The 17,103-nt window shown below is 45.1% G+C and overlaps 1 protein-coding gene across 4 annotated transcripts in view; it reads left to right on the top strand.

The window, feature by feature from the left end:
• Positions 1-16,591, top strand: part of SLC15A2 (solute carrier family 15 member 2) — a 66,239-nt gene extending 49,648 nt beyond the window's left edge. For all 4 annotated transcript variants that reach the window (XM_033003542.2, XM_033003544.2, XM_009968392.3 and 1 more), the window contains 4 exons: positions 467-563; positions 3,002-3,148; positions 4,190-4,294; positions 5,146-16,591. In XM_033003542.2, the coding sequence (XP_032859433.1) occupies positions 467-563; positions 3,002-3,148; positions 4,190-4,294; positions 5,146-5,322 (526 nt within the window). In that variant the 3' untranslated portion in view covers positions 5,323-16,591. The remainder of the gene's footprint in view (positions 1-466; positions 564-3,001; positions 3,149-4,189; positions 4,295-5,145) is intronic.
• Positions 16,592-17,103: the final 512 nt, after the last annotated feature.

Here is a 17,103-nt window from a genome sequence, read left to right as displayed (position 1 = left end):
GCTGTGCTTCTGTGCCATCTCACACATCCAAAATCAGAAGAAATATGAAGGCTAATTTGCTCTACTGAAAGGAAACAAAGTGGCTTGTTGAAGCATATCTCTGATTTCCTGAAGGCTTCTTGAGCCTGGCTAACTTGTCTGGCCCACAGTTCCTGAAGGAGTGGAGGAAAGTTTGGAGGGAAAATAAACCTGATGGGGGGCAAAAAAAAAAATCAGTGCTAAGAAGAAGCAGAAACTGTTTTAAAATGTTAGCAATATCCCAGGTCATTAGGTGAACTCCAGCCAGTGCCCAAGTGTTTCTGGAAGGAAAACACAGCAAGAACTTTAGTGATCGTCTGACAAAAGCATTACTGCAGCATCATGTATCCTTCCTACTCCATTGTAGGGACATGTTTGATATCTCTGTTTTGCACTCTTTTGTTTGTGGGACTAACTTGGAAATACTGTATTTCACCATTGTATCTAGATATAATAATGGAAAATGCGTTACTGAAATGGGAGAATTCACACTGGAGCTAGGGCTGCTCGACTTCGGCGCGTCATACACCATTGCAATAACTAATGTAAGTGATGGTAACAAGCTCCTTCTGTTCTAGTCCCTGGCAGTGCTTTTGTTCTTATGTTTGTGACTCTCACTTGCTTTCTCCACCCTGTAAGACCTGGGCAGTAGCCAAATGAAGGCAGTCCCTTATACAAGAGCTAGTAAAAGGTTTTGGCACCTACATAAGCAAGGTAGGTGAGTACTCATTCGATTTTACACCATGATCTTGTTAGATCTCATGGGTTAAACAAGAAGTAAGATCTTTTCCATGGTTGAAATCCTTCATGGAAAATCATGTGACCTGTGGTTTGTTTTAGTCTCATGACACCCTTGTTCACTTAACATTGACCCAGCGCACTGCGAAGAGCTGACTCTGCTTGTGGTCTTTAAAATACTATACCTGGTAGTACCTCACACCTGAAAAACTTTGCAGAAACAGTCTGCTGTATCCTCACATTTAACTTACTGATCTAAAGGCTGATCTTCTAAGACTTGTGGATTATGCATGGGGGGAAGAGGGATAAAGTGTTGAGGGAGGAGATTGGTGAGATTGTGCATCTGTTTTTCCTCCTCTTGGTGTCTGTACAGCTCATTTGGATCCTGGTGTAAAGTCAAAGTCTGTTTTTTCTGAACAGCCTAGCCCTGGTGGGGTGTGAGCACTGCTGAGAGGGTGGATTCCTTTCCCTGCCTGCCAGCCTCTTAGGCACACTGCTCCAGCCCTGGTCCAGCTGGCAGAAGTTACGGAAATGAACGTGATCAGCTTAGTTCCCGTTTTAACCTTTCCATTGCACAGGCACACAGACAAACCAGGTCTGACAGGACACACTGCTAAGCTGCCCTCTGAGACTTTGACTACTGTGTTGTGATGAGCAGAGCAAAGTACTGTCAGCTACTCTCTGACAGTAACATCTCCCTGTTGGGCAATTAATGGGAGCTGTTCATGCCTGCAGAGTCCAAATACATAAGGGAAAAAATACAGCTGCAAAGCACCTGTCTTTTTTTTTTTTTTTTTAAATTCCAGTAGCTGGAGTGGGATGCACAGTCCTGGGGGGAACAGGCAGATGCTGCCATCTGTGAATGCAGAGATTTATGTACATAAAACACATACACACTTGAAGAGATGTTGGCCAGACCCTTCTGCCATGGCTGCAAGCCTCTTTTGCCAGATGGGAAACCAAGTAGAGAAGTTGCATGAAGAATATTACACTAAGAATATTGCCCTAGAGCCTCTGGTACCACAACCGAGTCAGGGCCAGTTGGGGTAGATGTGTCCCACATCACTGTGGGCAAAGATTCTAGTTTGTGGTCCAATCTACAAAAGTCCCTGCTGTAGCCATGGCTGCTTGGGGGTGGCTCTGTGCCTAAGCCCTTCTGGACCCTGTGCTAGTCCTTTAATCTTTTTGACCCTCTGTTTTGCTGTCTCTCTCCCTGTGGTTTCCTACTTCTGTAGAGAGTTAGTTTGCTCTAGGCCAAGATAATTTTTAATTATTGCAGTGATTTGTACTGAGCCCTGCTCCTCTGCCAGGAGTGCTATATAGAAGAACCAAGAATGCAATATATTAGTCTGCTAATGTGGCTGAACTGTGATACTTAAATCATGGGGATGCTGCCTTCTACCCAGCCTTCCTCAGTGTGCAGTTATAGTATGGTGCTTGTGACATTTCTTTATGGGCTAAGGAGCAATGCGCAGCTCTCCTCTCACCCCTTTTAGCCTGCTAAAATATAGTCTCTTGATTTGCCTCCCTGCATGGTGATTAAGTACATCTCGTAAACATCCCTTGTATTTTCCCAAGTACTCTCTGTAAACACGGGGTTTTCAGCCTGAAGTAATTTCAGCCTAGTGTTTTCCTGGCTACTAGTCAAAACTCTCTCTGCCTCTTTGTATCAGAGTCAGTATTAATTACACCTGGGAAAGCAAACAAAAAGAATGAGGAATAAGGCTGCCATAATGATCTGAATACATCTGATATGGGGCAGTTACTTCTACTCTTGGTGTTCCTGAACTGGACTTGTTTGGGTGTCACTGTTACAGTAGGGGAGTTGTACAGTGCTGATGAAATGGGAGCAGTGGCCACATGGCTGCAATGAACATTTATCCTCTCATCTTCTTCTGGCCCTGGGGACAGCAGCATGTCACAGGCTCTGCACAAGTAGCACACAGGCTTTTCCCAGCCTCACTACAGAAGGCAACTTGTTGGTTTACAATAACTCATGCAACACTTGCAGAATATGAATGAACTGGGATGCTTCCATCCTGCCACCTCTGCCCTGTGCAGTAGGAGTCAACCCATTCCCAACAGGCTTGGAAATGGCAGGGGTCAGACCCAGAGTTTTGCTTCCAGGGCAGAGCTTTTCTTCTGCCTTTACTTAAAACTTTTTGTTTTGTAAAATTTCTGTTGGAGTCTAGGCTGAGAAGAATCTGATCTTTGAGCAGTTACTCAGTGTGCCTTTTCCTGCTAGGTTTCTGAAGGTGCTGTTAAGACATGGAAGTCAGAAGACATCAGAGCCAACAATGTCCATATGGCTTGGCAGTTACCACAATATTTACTAATATCTGCTGGGGAGGTGATGTTCTCCATTACAGGTCTGGCCTTCTCCTATTCTCAGGTACTCCACTTAAAGATTAGACTTTAGATTAGGTTTACAATTAGACTTCAAGATTTATTCCTGCATCTGCCATATGTCCTTTGGCATGACACTTACTGACAATGTTATCTGTGGTTCAGCTAAAAGTGGGATTATAACATGGTTTGCTGAGTACCCTCAAGCTAAATTAATTCGTGCTCTAAAGATACTGGTTCTCAATTATACCCTGGAAGCTCCTGTTCTGATAAAGCTGAGAACAGAACAGAATTGGATAGAGGCTTACTTGAATATGAAAGCTCTGAATACTGTAATATCAGGTTTTTCTCCCAGTGAAATATTTCATGGTATGTATTTTCCAGTGATAAAAAGGCCAAGGTATCTTGAGGACCTTGGCATGGTGGCATGGGGGGCTTGGAACCTGCTTTAAGATGAGAGTCTGAAGGGGTCTAAGTGTGCACAAGTCTATAAAAAGAGAGCAAGGGGTAGGAAGTGTGCAAGGGATGATTTGATTATTGTCTGGGAAGGTTTATGAGAAGAGAGGACTGAGACATTATAAGGTCAAAAAGCTGAAGCTACTCCAATTTATCCTGGGAGTAAAATGCAGGTGTTTATTAATAAGAGTGATTAATACAGTGGGATGATCTGTCATGTGATCTGGAAAATTTGTCATCAGCAGGAAGTTTAACATCAAGATCCAGTCTCTTTTTCAAAGGTGTATAGCCACATGGCACCAGTCTCCAAGCTGCAGGGCTTGTTGTGCGGCTCCTTGAACTTTCTGATTGTACAATTTCAGATGATGCAGGTTGGGGATGATCAGGATCCAGCTCTGCAACAACTGCATCTCCTCTTTCTTCATGTGTCCTCCTGGAGGACACGTTTTGAAAGCGCCTTGTATGCAGCTGTTGAAATTAACTACAGAGGAGAATCTGCACAGAGGAAATTCCACCATCTCCTCCTAGGCTGAGCCCAATGATGCTTACATTAGACAGGACATCACAGGGTGAACCAGGGCAGAAGAGCACAGTGTGATACCCTCTGACCAGGCCCTTTTCCTCTTTTCAGTCTCCGGCCAGCATGAAGTCGGTGCTGCAGGCAGGCTGGCTGCTCACAGTGGCTGTTGGGAATACCCTTGTGCTCGTTGTTGCACAGGCTGCACCAATGGCACAGGTATGGTTCTGCTCTTAAAACAGAGGTAATGTTTTAAAACAGGCCTGAGCCTGTATGGTGCTTCTGGATGTCTGTGTCCTGGAGGCACAGCTTCTCTGCACAGCCCCAGGCTCCTGCACTGGAATGATGGCAGGCGGCACCCCAGCCAGTGCTCTGTGTTGCCCTCAGGAGCAATGGCTCTCCCCAGGCCTCCCAGTGGCAGTAAATAATAGTGACCTGCACTGCAGTAACGTTGCTGGGGCTCAGCTCTAGGCAAGCAGGCTGTATTTAGGCCTGGAGCCTGGACATGACACCAGCCACGCATTGCAGTTGCTTACCGAAAGCTGCTTGCCCTCATCCAGCTAGCCCAGTGGGCAGGTAAGCCTCCTCAAGCGTCTAGTTTGGGACTCCTTCAAGGGCTGCCTGTGGCACCCCTGAGATGTCAGGCTTGCATGGGGAGGTTGTGGGGCAGAGCTTGTTTAATTCAGGCTATCAGACTTCTGGGATGATGGCATGAAGGTGTGAAATGGGGCTCATTTCTGTCTAACATGAAACTGCTTCTCCCAAAGGCATCTTGTGTGCAAAGAGCCCAGGCAGGCATGTTCCAGTCAGGACAGATTTGTAAAAAAAGATCTAATGAACCTAGGCCAATCTAACTGGTTGTTTCAAGGTATATCACATATTCATAATTACATTATTTGTACATGGATTTATCAGAAAACAGGATGAGAAAGTTTCTATCTTGTGAGGAGTCCCAGAAGCTAAAAAGAAATTTTCACCCAGCTCTTTAAAAAAGCACTTGAAAATGCAGAGAAATCCTCTGGACTGAGGGTCTGGGGTCACCTGACCTGCTGTTCTTTTTTCTTTCCTAGTGGGCTGAATTTGTCTTGTTCACTGTTCTCCTCTTTGCTGTGTGCATTATTTTCTCCATCATGGGATATTTCTATGTCAGTGTGGATCCAGAGGACCTAGAAGAAAAGGAAGAGAAGAAAGAGACCTCAAGCAGAGGAAACATGATTAGTCTTGTTACTAAGAAAACAAAGCTCTAACACATGGGTTGGGATTTTTTTTTTTTTAAACTCAGTAGATGGGAGGGTAAAAGAAGGGTGGGGATAGTATTATTTTATACTACAACATTGCAGTCTTTATTACTCAAAATGTAGCTACCTTCTAAATGGGACCAAATAGCCCTCTGTAAAAACAATGGGGGTCCTGAAATCAGAGCAAAACTCCCTGGGAAAGCTCCTCTGGTATTAAAAGCCCTTGTAAGTAAATACAGTGTAATTTAAAACCTGCCTGTCTTTTAAAACATGGAATGCTTTCCTATGATTTTGTTTTAAACATATATTTAGGGCAGCAGGGAGGAAGGGTAGAAGGAATGCCATAAGACAGCAAAATTTGGAGATGTTTGGAGAAAAGAATTAAAACCCAGTATAAGAATTGGGGAAGAATAGATGTTACCGACAGAAGAATTTTTAATGCTATCATCAAGGACTGGAAGTGTTACACAGAATCCCAGAGGATTTAATAATGTAATTCTCCTTATGAGTATTTCACCCCATTATTGCATGTTATGAATGGTCTTGATTTATGACTTTCACCTGCAGACTCAGAAGTAATAACAGGGAATTAAATTCTGCTGGCTAAAATATTCCCAAAACACTACTGAAGAAGATATGTATGCTACCAGCTCTGTGATACCCATTTTTTCCTAGAAGTTTTTAGCAACTGATGGTATTTTTTGATTAGATGTGATTAGAGAATTGGTTTACGCTTTCTTATTTCAGAAATCCAGGCAGTTATTTGCCATGCTCCTATATATTAAGCCTTTATTGGGCATTTCCTTTTAGAGCACCTGCCACTGCAAGTTAGGATATGGGTGATTTCTTATCTCATGTTTCAGCTATTCCCCACTGGGAGACACGTTGCAGCAGTTTCTATAAAGTTCCAGGCATCCTGCAGTGTGTTAAACAAGGATGCACTTTATCATTTTTTTCAGTCTACAAAAGGAGACTATGGCACAGGAAATTTTTCTTTTTCCTCCCTGCTTCTCTGTCTCTCTGCCAAACTTTGGATATAGGTATTTTGTTTGACTTGTGATATAATTGTTTGATTTTCCTCACTTGCGTGAAGCTGCGATTTCATGTTCTGCGTGGAAGTAATTCAACCATTGCTGATCTAATAGAACTCCTGAGAGAGTCCCTGCCTTCCTCTGTCGCTCCAAGGCTGCAGTTGTAACAGGTACGGCCTAATTTACAGCAAGGTTGTCAATAGGATCTTCAGGTCACAGAGAATAGATCTTAAATGATGCTTCCCTTTTCCATCTTGGCATTGACCATAGGTGGTTGCTGATGCTTTGATTCAGGAGATCATGAAATGCATGTTTAATTTAATTCCTGTTCAGGACAGTGCTAGGGAATAGGCTTAGCTTGACACTTTTTCTGCTTTAATATGCTGCCTTGTGTGTGTGTGTCTTTTTGACTAAGACTGAGAAAACCCCACTTTTTAGTTTATAACTGGAAGACTCACACCCTCAAATTGTTTTCTTTGCTTCCTGTTGTAAATGGTCATGAACTTCCACCACTAGTTCTGCATAAGCTCCTGCCTGCTGTGAAATAACGTCTGGGTCTTGTGCCAGAGGGGGACCGTGGTCTCAGATAAATGACAACAGGCTGCGGGTGTGCACACAGAAACACTTAATGTGGTTCAGTTGATGCAGAGCCATTTATTAAGCTGTGGTGGCTGGATCCAGGCAGCTGAACCCTGCTACGCAGCAGGGAATGAAGGGCATTGAAAGCCATCTATTAGGTCATCCAACCTGCTCTTCAGAAGCCGAGTGAGGATTATTCCCTCCGCTCCTTTCTGGTATTGTTGTCCTGCCATGATTCTTTGTGTGGGTTCTTTCTCCTTCAGGCATTGTTGTTTTCCTAATCCTGTTTTATGATACACTGTGAATCAGCTCAGAGGCTGCTGAATCATTCTGCTATGATGCTGTTTGACCAGTTTCCAATCTGAAGCACTAATAGAGAGCATTTCGTCCTCCCCCCTGCAAACAAAACAAAAATCCCCATACTGAAGGAATGGACTGGCTCCAGTAGCACTGAACAAACATAATTTAGAATTATTGGAGCATTTAATTTTTTATAAGCCTTGAATTTGGAAGTATGTTGGGGTTTGAGGGCATATGTGGTGAAGAGACAATTGAAAATTATTGGAGCACTTTACTTGGGAAGCACTTGGTACATCACAGCTCAAAGTGGCATGAGGGAAAGCAAGGTGTCCAGAGGACACAATCTTTAAGACTACATATGCTCAAGAATCTCTTGAGTTTTATGTTTTATTTCCCTACTGGCGGCACTACCAGAAGCTGTCACACACTCTGAGCTTAATTTAAAGGAATCATTCCAAACTCATAAAAGATACATTTAGGATGTCATCTGTATCTGCTTTTTAGACTCCTGATGCCAAATTGCCCCTTTCCAAACATCACCGTGTTCCAAACCATCGCCATAATGCTGGGGGGAGAAAAATTGCAATTCACAGTTGGGAAGGTTATGAACAGGAAGGCAATGCTATGAATAAAGTGCTAACATGAGGCTGGGGGCTGCTCCTGCAGCCCCTCTGGGGAATTGCTTGCCCAGGGGAGTGTAAGGCTCTGTTCACATTTCCCTTTCAGCTGACACTGTTACTTCTTCCCACCTGCTCATCATCACCTATTGGAATTTTTGTCTTCCCCCAATCTGCCTGTTTGGTTGCTGGTGTGATCCTTCCCCACTGTTTCAGCTGCAGTTGTAAAGCTTTGCTAATTGGACCCATTTATTTGAAAGGCACTAGCAGTTTGGATGGATTTCCAGTGGGCATTCCACTGGAGAAGATGGCAAAATAGCACATTCAGCATAGCACTTCTCCAGTTTTAGAGCCACAATTCCATCCCCAGAGCTCCTCAGTCATTTTCAAGTTTACTCAAGACTGGATCAAAGATTTAGGACCTGATTCTGTGGAGTATTGAGGTCTCTGGGTTTTTCTTCCATAGGGCCAGCTCAGAGATGGGGCCGTGTACAGCTATTAACACCCAATTTTAGAACAATATTCCTTATTCCTCCTGATTTTTTGATTTGGGATTAGAGGGAGAAGCTAAAATAGTGATAGTATACGTAAAGCTATGTGGACTTCTGTAGAGAAATAGCAGCCTGCTGTCTGTCCAGCTTTGCCCGTCACTGAAGGGAGTCTCAGCTGTTGGTTGAGTTTGTCCTGGAGCAGATTAGGGAAAGTTCACACCAGCTGCTTTGAAGGCTGACCTACAGAATTTACCACTTCCAGCTAAGGGACGGTAATGAGCTGGTGGGGATCTATAGGTATGTTGCTGCACAAGCCTTCATGGAGATTGCAGGGGTTTGACTTCACTGTGGAAATATGTGTATTTATCTGTTTTTCTGAAGGATGCTTTCTGATAAAGATTTTTTGTGCAGCAAATTTTCCTTCAGTTGCGCTGGCTGATACTCAACACATTTTCCCCCTTAGCGGGTTGTAAGTGTGGCCAGTGTAATTTTCAGCTTTCCATGAGATAATCATAAAAATGAGATTTCAAACTCAGCAAAACAACTTCTTGGCTGTGGGTTTGTTAAATTTACCTCTTCATTGTGAGGCAGTCGAATGCCTTTTGGTATCAAGCTGCTCTGTGCAGCTCAAGGGGCTTGCATCTCTCTTTTCTTCCCACTCCCTTTCCCCACAGTCCCAGATGATGAGTTTTGGAGGATTCCAGAGGATGAGCCCTGAGAAGGCTGCAAGGGACTGGCTCGGATGCAGCTGGTGTGTGCTGTCAGCCCTGGGGCTGGGCAAGGTAGCCTGGGGCAGAGCTTGCCCTGGTAGAAGACATGGTTTTCTTGAGCAGTGATCAGGATGTGAGTTTTATTGTGAAAGTGAAACGTGAGCAAGTGAAAGGAAAAGTTTTCACCGGCCTTGCCTTTGGCCTGAGGGGCTGTGCAAAGAGGCTGGAGACTGCTGGGCAGGAAGGAAAGAAAGGGCTATTTGGTCACGATCTTCCCAACTCCTCAATGAACAGCTGAAATTCCCACATCGAATTGATTGGAGAGAAGATGAGATGGGAGAAATGGAAAACTCAGATAATTAAATAGTGGATGACTTCAGACCTTTCAGAAAAGTTCCTAACTAGTAGCAAGGGGCCATTGGGGGAGTTAGTCGCTCCTGGCTTGAAAACTGGTTCATCATTCCAGAGTTTTGCAAAAACCAGCATACAGACCTTTGTTGGTGGGTCTGCAGTGACTGGAGGAGGAGGCAGCTGTGCTCCTGGTAACGCCTCCACAATCTATGGCAACCACCACCTTAGCTTGGGACAGAAAAAAACAGCTGAAGGTGTATCACAGACGAGAGTAACACAGAAGGGAGAGCTACATTTTAGGGGTAGCTAACAGGTGGTTTTAGCCAGGGTCATACACAGAGGAATAATCTCCTTTTCAATCTGTGTTGAATTTCTCTGCCTAGCTACAAGAAGCACTTTGTAGCACCAGCAGTTTAAACCTGGGAGTTCAGCTCCATGGCAAACACCACAGCTGCTGAATTTTGGATGGTACCAGTCTCTGCATTTCATTATCACTACATTTGTTATTGTGATATAATTTTAAAACAGCATTTAGGAGATGTTTCTGGTCCCAGATGTTGACAGATCTGGACAGGGTTTTGCATGTTGATAGCTGGATTTACTCTTGTCTTTCATGTGAACATGTGAGATAAACCTGTCATGTACAAGTAGATGTTGCAGGGCCTTTGGATTTCCCCAGCAATTTAGAAAAAAACCCCAAATCCCTGGTGAAGCTGGCTAAGCATGAACTGTGGCATTACTTCCTTGTCAGAGCCACCCACGTGCTTTGTAAAGCAGGGACCCTCATTCATCTCTTGCGAGGTGCTTCCCAGGAAGACAAAAATGGGGGATACCATTAAACATTTTGCCCTGAGAAGGGCTCGTGCTGCAATACAGAAATTGCATTGAAGGAGAATAATTGCTTTGCTTAAAATCCCTCCTTTCTCACCATCTCAGGTGGTCAACAAGGAATGAAACAAGTTGTTTCTTAGTGAGCTTTCAGTCAAGGAGCTGCTGCATCTTCTCAAGGTCTTTCTATGCTGTGTTTCACCAGCAGATCAACATTTACCTGCCTTTAGTACCTGTAGATCAGGAGGTTGCCAGGATGCAGTGCAGCCACACTGCAGGCTCCCACTATCAGCTGATCAACTCCGATCTCTTCATTTTTAATGAATAGTTTTAGCGGTTATCCTGCAGGGCTCAGTCAGAATTTGTCTAAATTTAGGCAAAAACTAAAGATCTGAGAGAACTGTAATCAACAAGATAAATGCAAAACTCTCAAAAAACCTGCTAAAACACTGGTTTAGTGCTTAATTAAAATTTTAATATGCTTACAGAAAATAAAAACCTAAACCAGAATGTAGCAATTCAGTTGGAGTAATGAGGAGCTGCAGTTGGAATCCAGCAGCGTGGCAACTGGCAGCCAAACTGAAGACACAAAAATCAAGCAAACATCACTTTTTAGATTATTTTTTGTCATTGCATATGTTGTTCAGTCTGCTTGGCCTGTCCTGTTCAATCTACCCATGTGTCTAAGGAAAAAGGAGTCGAACTGACTTGTGGAAGAGATGTACCCCTCCCAAGCTGCAGTTTGGTTTTCCTTTTGTTGCAGACTCCCAAGTTAGCTCCAAATGACTCCTCTCACTAGCAGTCAGCCCCCTCAGTCCCACATGCTGAGCTTCCCTCCCCAGAAGTCACTCAGACTTCTCCCTGGTGACTTTGCCAGCCCTCAGCACCTTGCTCATTCTTCTTCTCATGCAGCCTCTCTGCTGCCAGGGACAGTGTGTCCTGCTGGGGGTTGTCCTGGGTAATGCTGCCTGCTTTCCTGCAGACAGAAAAACTTCTCACCCATGGGACTACTGTGTCTGAGCAGAAATCATGCAGAGCCAAATATTTGGGTGGTAACAGGGCATCTTCCCTGGTTTGCTTTGGCTCTGCTTCTTGTCACAGCCTCGTATGATCTGATGCATCTTCTGTAGGCAAATTGGTTCAGAAGCACTGGGGTAATCCAGCATCTCTGTGTGTCCCTCCAGTCTATCCTGTGCCCAGTCAGTTGCCCACAGTCAGCCCTTGTGTTGTGCCATGTCAAGCTACAGGAACTTCTGGACCAAAACACTACTGTTACCAGCCATGGGGGGTCCGTTTGTGCTGCCTGTGGCCTCAGCCTGCTTTACTTGGCCTTTTCTTATACATTACTTATGGTCAGGCTGCTCCTTCCAGCCTCCCGCTTGTGCTGGAGGCTCTGGACACCTCCCCTGCCAGACAGATTGTGAGTCTTTCTCTTGCAGAGAAGTAGGAGAAAGTCACTTGGTTCGTGTTCGTCACAGCACTAGTGTGTGGTCAGTGGGCTGCATCTGCAACCACAGATGTCCCATCAGTGTGGACGAGGCAGCTGGTGAAATGGGGCCGGCTCCTCTGCCAGCAGTGCTGGCACAGGGACTGCTGGTGTCAGTAGGACTGGCTCTGTGGCCTTCCCAGACTTGACTGGGCTGTTTTAAAATCCAGTGTCAATGTTTTACTGGAAGACCTGTGTTATTACCATGATGCTGCTAGCCTTCAGCTTCTGAACCTGCTGGGCGAGGAGCAGCAGGCTGTGTTCCCGGGCAGAGCTGTTCCTCCTGACGCAGGGACCTGTGCCGGTGCTGCTCGCCCATGGTGGGGCACTTTCTGCTCCTTCTTCATCTACTTGACCAGCTCCAGTGACCAGGCCTCGGGTAATGGGTATCTCCCAGACCTCGCTGTGTTATGTGCCCACCCACAAGGGATGTTTCTTCGAGTGGAAGTCAGTTTGGTTCCTTTGAGCTCCGATTGCCCAAATCTGCCTGGAGCCTTTGTTCAGGCTCTTTCCCTGTTTAACCTGTGCATCAAAACACTTTCCAAATAGGCCTTCATGCTGTCCTCACTGAAGGCAGAAACCTCTCAAAGGTGCTGTGCCAATATGGATTTTTCCTGCCTAAGTTGGAGGTGAAACAAGCCAGCAGGAATTCAGCAGGCGCCAGGAGCTGCTGCCTTTCAAAAACGCAAGTTGCTGTCAGTCACAGTGGCTCCCGACATGCGAGGCCATGCAGTCCAGCTCCTGCTGTGCCCTGAGCTCAGCAGAGGCCAGCGGATGCTCAGATGCCTCTCTGGGGGTGGCAGCTCACAGGTCCCAGCACTGGCTACCCCACCTATGTGCCATTCATGGTCTGTCAATGCCAGCTTTGCTTCCTGACACTTCATACAGCCCAAAACCTGCAGAGCAAAGAGAAGAAAGTTCCCTCTTTCCACAAACTGTATTTAATTTGCATTTCCCCCCTCCTTTCTCATTCACAGCCAGTGTCGTTAGCTGCCCTGTTATTTCAGGGCTGGCCAAGGGAGCTGTGCAGTCCCCACATCTCATCGCTTCCTTGGAGAAAGGAGAGGTCGAGCCTCTCCCACTCTGCCCACCCACGAGCATCTTCCTGGAAGCTCTCCTCAAATTCAGGTCCCCCACTCCTCCAGAGAGCACTTCCCTCATGAGACCAGTGATTTGACATGTTTTTAACCAGCCAGGCTCTTTGTAGGGATTAGCCAGCCTGGGTAATATTTGCGTTTCACCCTTTGCTGTCTGCTGGCTGTGGCTTTACTTTTGGAGCTAATGTCACTGTTTTTCTTTCCCCCCTGCAAAGCTTGTCCTGAGCACCTGCACTCTATGTATAGAATAACTAAATGGCCTTGCATGTTCGAAGGCAGATTAGTCCCTCTATCTTCTACCAAAACTTTGACAGTGTCATGAAGAAACTCTCTGCTCTAATGGTGCCAGCATAGTCCTTTACATCCCTACTGGATCCCTTCTTTGGCCCTTCTTTGCACCATCATTTCGTACATGCTGGTTAAAACCAAAGGGCTTGTACTTAATTTCTCACACCCTGCAGCACTCCTCAAGCTTCTGTAATGCAGGCTCTGAGTTCCCTCTTCTGTTTGAGCTGAAAACTATTAAAAGCTGTTGAGAGCTTCAGTACCAGCTGTTTTTTGTCTAGTAAAGTTTTTTTTTTTTTCCAGATTTTTTACTGTGTTCACATCCATCCCTTACAACTACGGAATGAAACACTACTCTTGTCTTTTCCTGTCAACCTTCACTTTTGTGAACAAGGTTGGGCTTTTAGCTTTTCCATAAAAACCTTATCTTCAGTGCCTTTAGTCCTAATGCTGTTGATTGTTCAGCATCCCTTGAAGCTAGGGATTTGGGCTCCTTCCTTTGGGTTTTTGCTTCTGTCTGCTCAGCATTTCTTAGCTGGTGTCACTGTACCACACCACCTGGGGCCCGTTGACCTACTGGGCTGAAAAGGACCAGAAAAGTCATCCCAGTGGTTTAAAAAGATGTACCTAGACTGAACCTGCTCAACTCTGAAAGTTTTCAGCGCTTTTTCAGATTGTTAGAGGAAGAGCAGGCACTTTTCCGTGTAGGGGTGTGCTCTCATGCCTGCTGTGTCCTGCTCTGGCTGCGCGGGGACGCTGCCAGGTCAGCGCAGCTCTGCCATCCCTGGTGCTTTGCTCCTTGCTTCCCCCTGGCTCTGTGTTTTCTGGCTTGAATTCATCTGTTCTGGTCCTCTTTTTGGTAGGTCTCTCACAGTAGTGATATTCACTCTGAGGGCCCCATTGGCTCCAACAAGTTATCTGACCAGTCTCATGATGTTACTTGTGGTGACGCCCATCACAGGGTTTATTTTGCCTTTTCAGTCTCCACTGTTGTTCCCGTTTTCTGCTGTGGTTTCTATTGATTGTCAAGCTCTTGCCAATTTTGTCTTCCTCATCATGGCTAACCATTATCAATGCTGTGCTTGGAGTGCAAGTGCCCTTCACGCCACAGATCTGCAAGCTAAGTAAACTTAGCAAATCATTAGGGCAGACTTTGACCGCTCCTGTCTCCATCAAAGACTGGGATTAAATTAGGTCCCTTTGATAAACTGAGCTGATGGGCCAATTTGGATTGCACGTGTGGTATTATGAGTCTCACGGGGCTTATGATTAAAGACATAAGAGAATGCAATTATTTAGAGAGCTACTGGTAGATTGCTGTAACTCACTAGTCACTTTATCAGAACAAAAGAAGATCCCAATTCTGCAGGGTGGCAGGCAGCTCCTGGGAAGTGTCTGTGAGCCTCTAATTGCTGGGGGAGGTGAGAGTTGTGTTTATCTCCTGCAGATGTGCATGATAACACTGCTGGGGGGGGGGGCGAACGCCACTCCAACCATTTCAGTCCCCAAGGCACTTGCTCCAGGAGTGAAACCTTTCACACAGCTGCCTTCTTCATCTCTTTCTACAGTTGCTTGTGGTTTTTTTCCCCCATAAACTGCAGTTGGCTTTGCAGCAAGGTAGAGGTCAGCTGGGTTTCTTTACTGGACTCTAATCGAATCCTGACCTGCCCAGGGAGCTCAGTGCAATCTAGGCTGACTCCCTGCACCAAATCTTCAAGCCTGGGGCTGGATCCTGACCCGGTAGGAAGAGCTCTGTTATTTTAGGCTCTGCATCAGGCCCTGAAGATGAGAAATGTCTGACTGGACACAAATACAATTTTGCCTGTTTTTTTCTCTCAGGTTACTGAGTCAGAGCTGGATGGCATATGTAATTGTAGTAGGGCTATTCTTCTCTCTTATTTTTTTAAAAGGAACATTCATGCTGTGCTTTAATTACAACATTTAGAATATGTCCAAATAGCTTGAGCTCAAATTGATCTTGTTTTTCAGCCAGGAAGGTTGTTTTTCATCTATTATAATAATAAATGTGCTATTGATAATAATTTAGGTGCAATACAGCAAAGCTTTGTGTTATGCATCAGCTCTGGAAGGCCAAATTTTCCTTATTATCCGTTATTGATATGACAGTTTGCAAATATTTAACAAACAAATTACCAGCTTTCCCTTGTTCCCCTCTTCGTTTTCAATCTCAGTCTTTTTGACAGCTGAATTCAGGATTAATGACAATCTTGTTTAAGACAATTGTTTGCTAGCAGGTTTATTCTTTAAACCTACAAGTGCAGTAGGAGAACTGGCACTGGCACTTTGAATTAAATCTCATCCTTGAAGCAAATTTTTTAGCTTTATTCCCTCTGATTCTCCTAAGTAGAAATCGGATTTGCCTGCTAAAGTGCTTAGACCTGTTATTAATTTCTTGGTTTATGTAGTCAATTTAAATATAGAAGCTCAACATATGAGGGGTTGGCAAAAGGAGCTGTTTTTCTCTCCCAGCCCGGAGCTTGCTGGGCCTGTTCAGATTCTAAGTGCTTTAAGAGACAGGTCCTCTCTGAGCACAAGCATGGGAGCAAGGAGACCACCTTGAGCCTCCATAGAAAAGAGAGATCTAGAACAACATGCTGGACTTGGTCCTCAATAAAGCACTGGAGGCAGCACTGGGAAACATGCAGTCCAGGCCTGGGACTGGTAAAACACATCCATGCTCTGCAGCAGCTTCCTCCCTGCCTGCTCCGGGTCTGAGCACAGGGTAAAGGGAAGGGAAAGGGCTAAAGTGCCAACATCTGCCTGGGAAGGTTGTTTCTCATGTAGATGGCTGCAGGTGAAACAAGGAGGGTGCTACACCCCGTGGCAAAGCCTGATGCATCCCCCAGCTGGATCAGGGGCATCTCCTGGGGGAAAACACAGCACCAGAATAGAGACTCAAAGAAAACGTGAAGCACCCCCTTTGGAGCACGTGCAGGGCACTGGGCCATTTCTGCCCTGCGGTTTCTGACCGTAGGCTTTGCATACACAATACAGGAATTCACTAGTGTGTAAGCCAGGCTTTGGAGATGAGAAGTGAGTTTGTTCTCAAGTAAAATCACCTTTTGTTAGCAGAAAATCTGAGAGTTGGGTTCCCCAAGGGAACAGTGTTTGAAAATCACAGGTGATTAAATGATAACACATTAGAGAGGTTTTTGGGGGGGTTGGTTGTTTTTTTGTGGAGGTTTTTTTTGTCTGTTTGCCTTTTGGATTTGGGAAGGTGGATGCTGTACATAAATTTCTCTACAACTGACCTGGCCGCAAACTTTTTGTTTTAATGCAAGAAAATCGGAGACTTTCCTTAAAAGAGAAGCCCCCCAGGAGTTCTAAAATACTAAATGTCACACCAGCAAAAATTACTAAAGCTGGTAACTCCGAGTGTAGCATATCACATTGGTCTTAAGCAAAAATAAGCCAAATCAAACAAGACTTGATGGAACAGAATAAAAGCAGGCCAGCACGACAGCTTGGCTTGAAACAATGTATTAATAGAGAGTGTTTCTTCATTACTTTTTATTTGATAACCAGTAAAACCACAGACTCGTGGGGAACACAGTTTGTATGTGCCCTCTGCTAGTTGCCCTGCCCTGTTTGCAATGTAAGCACTCATTACTCAGTTCCCTTGGAACTAGCGGTGGCCAGCGGGGAGAGGGGCACAGCTGTGTAGTTTAGCATGTCTGCACGTGTGTTTTCAATGCTGCAATAAACCCCACTATATAGGCATTTTAGCCTGGTATTTAAGCCTTCATCTCACTTCTTTTTAAGGCTTGCTTAGCACTTTTCCAGTTGATTGATGCAGCATCAATCACAGTAATATGCCAGCTATGATGTTCCCATTAATAACTACCAAGGAGCCGGGTGGCTCAGGGCCCTGAGCTGAGCACGGGCATTTTCTCTGCGAATGCCAGGGGGATTTGCTGACCACGGCAACTTGCAGATGTGTGGGGAAGCAGCAAGAAACTGACCATCATTTGGTCCCCAAGCATCTCCCAGCTTG

The sequence above is a fragment of the Tyto alba genome, unplaced genomic scaffold (assembly GCF_018691265.1).
Source record: "Tyto alba isolate M040663 unplaced genomic scaffold, T.alba_DEE_v4.0 Super-Scaffold_7, whole genome shotgun sequence".
NCBI classification, from domain to species: Eukaryota; Metazoa; Chordata; class Aves; order Strigiformes; family Tytonidae; genus Tyto; species Tyto alba.
This window is presented reverse-complemented; position numbering and strand designations above follow the sequence as displayed.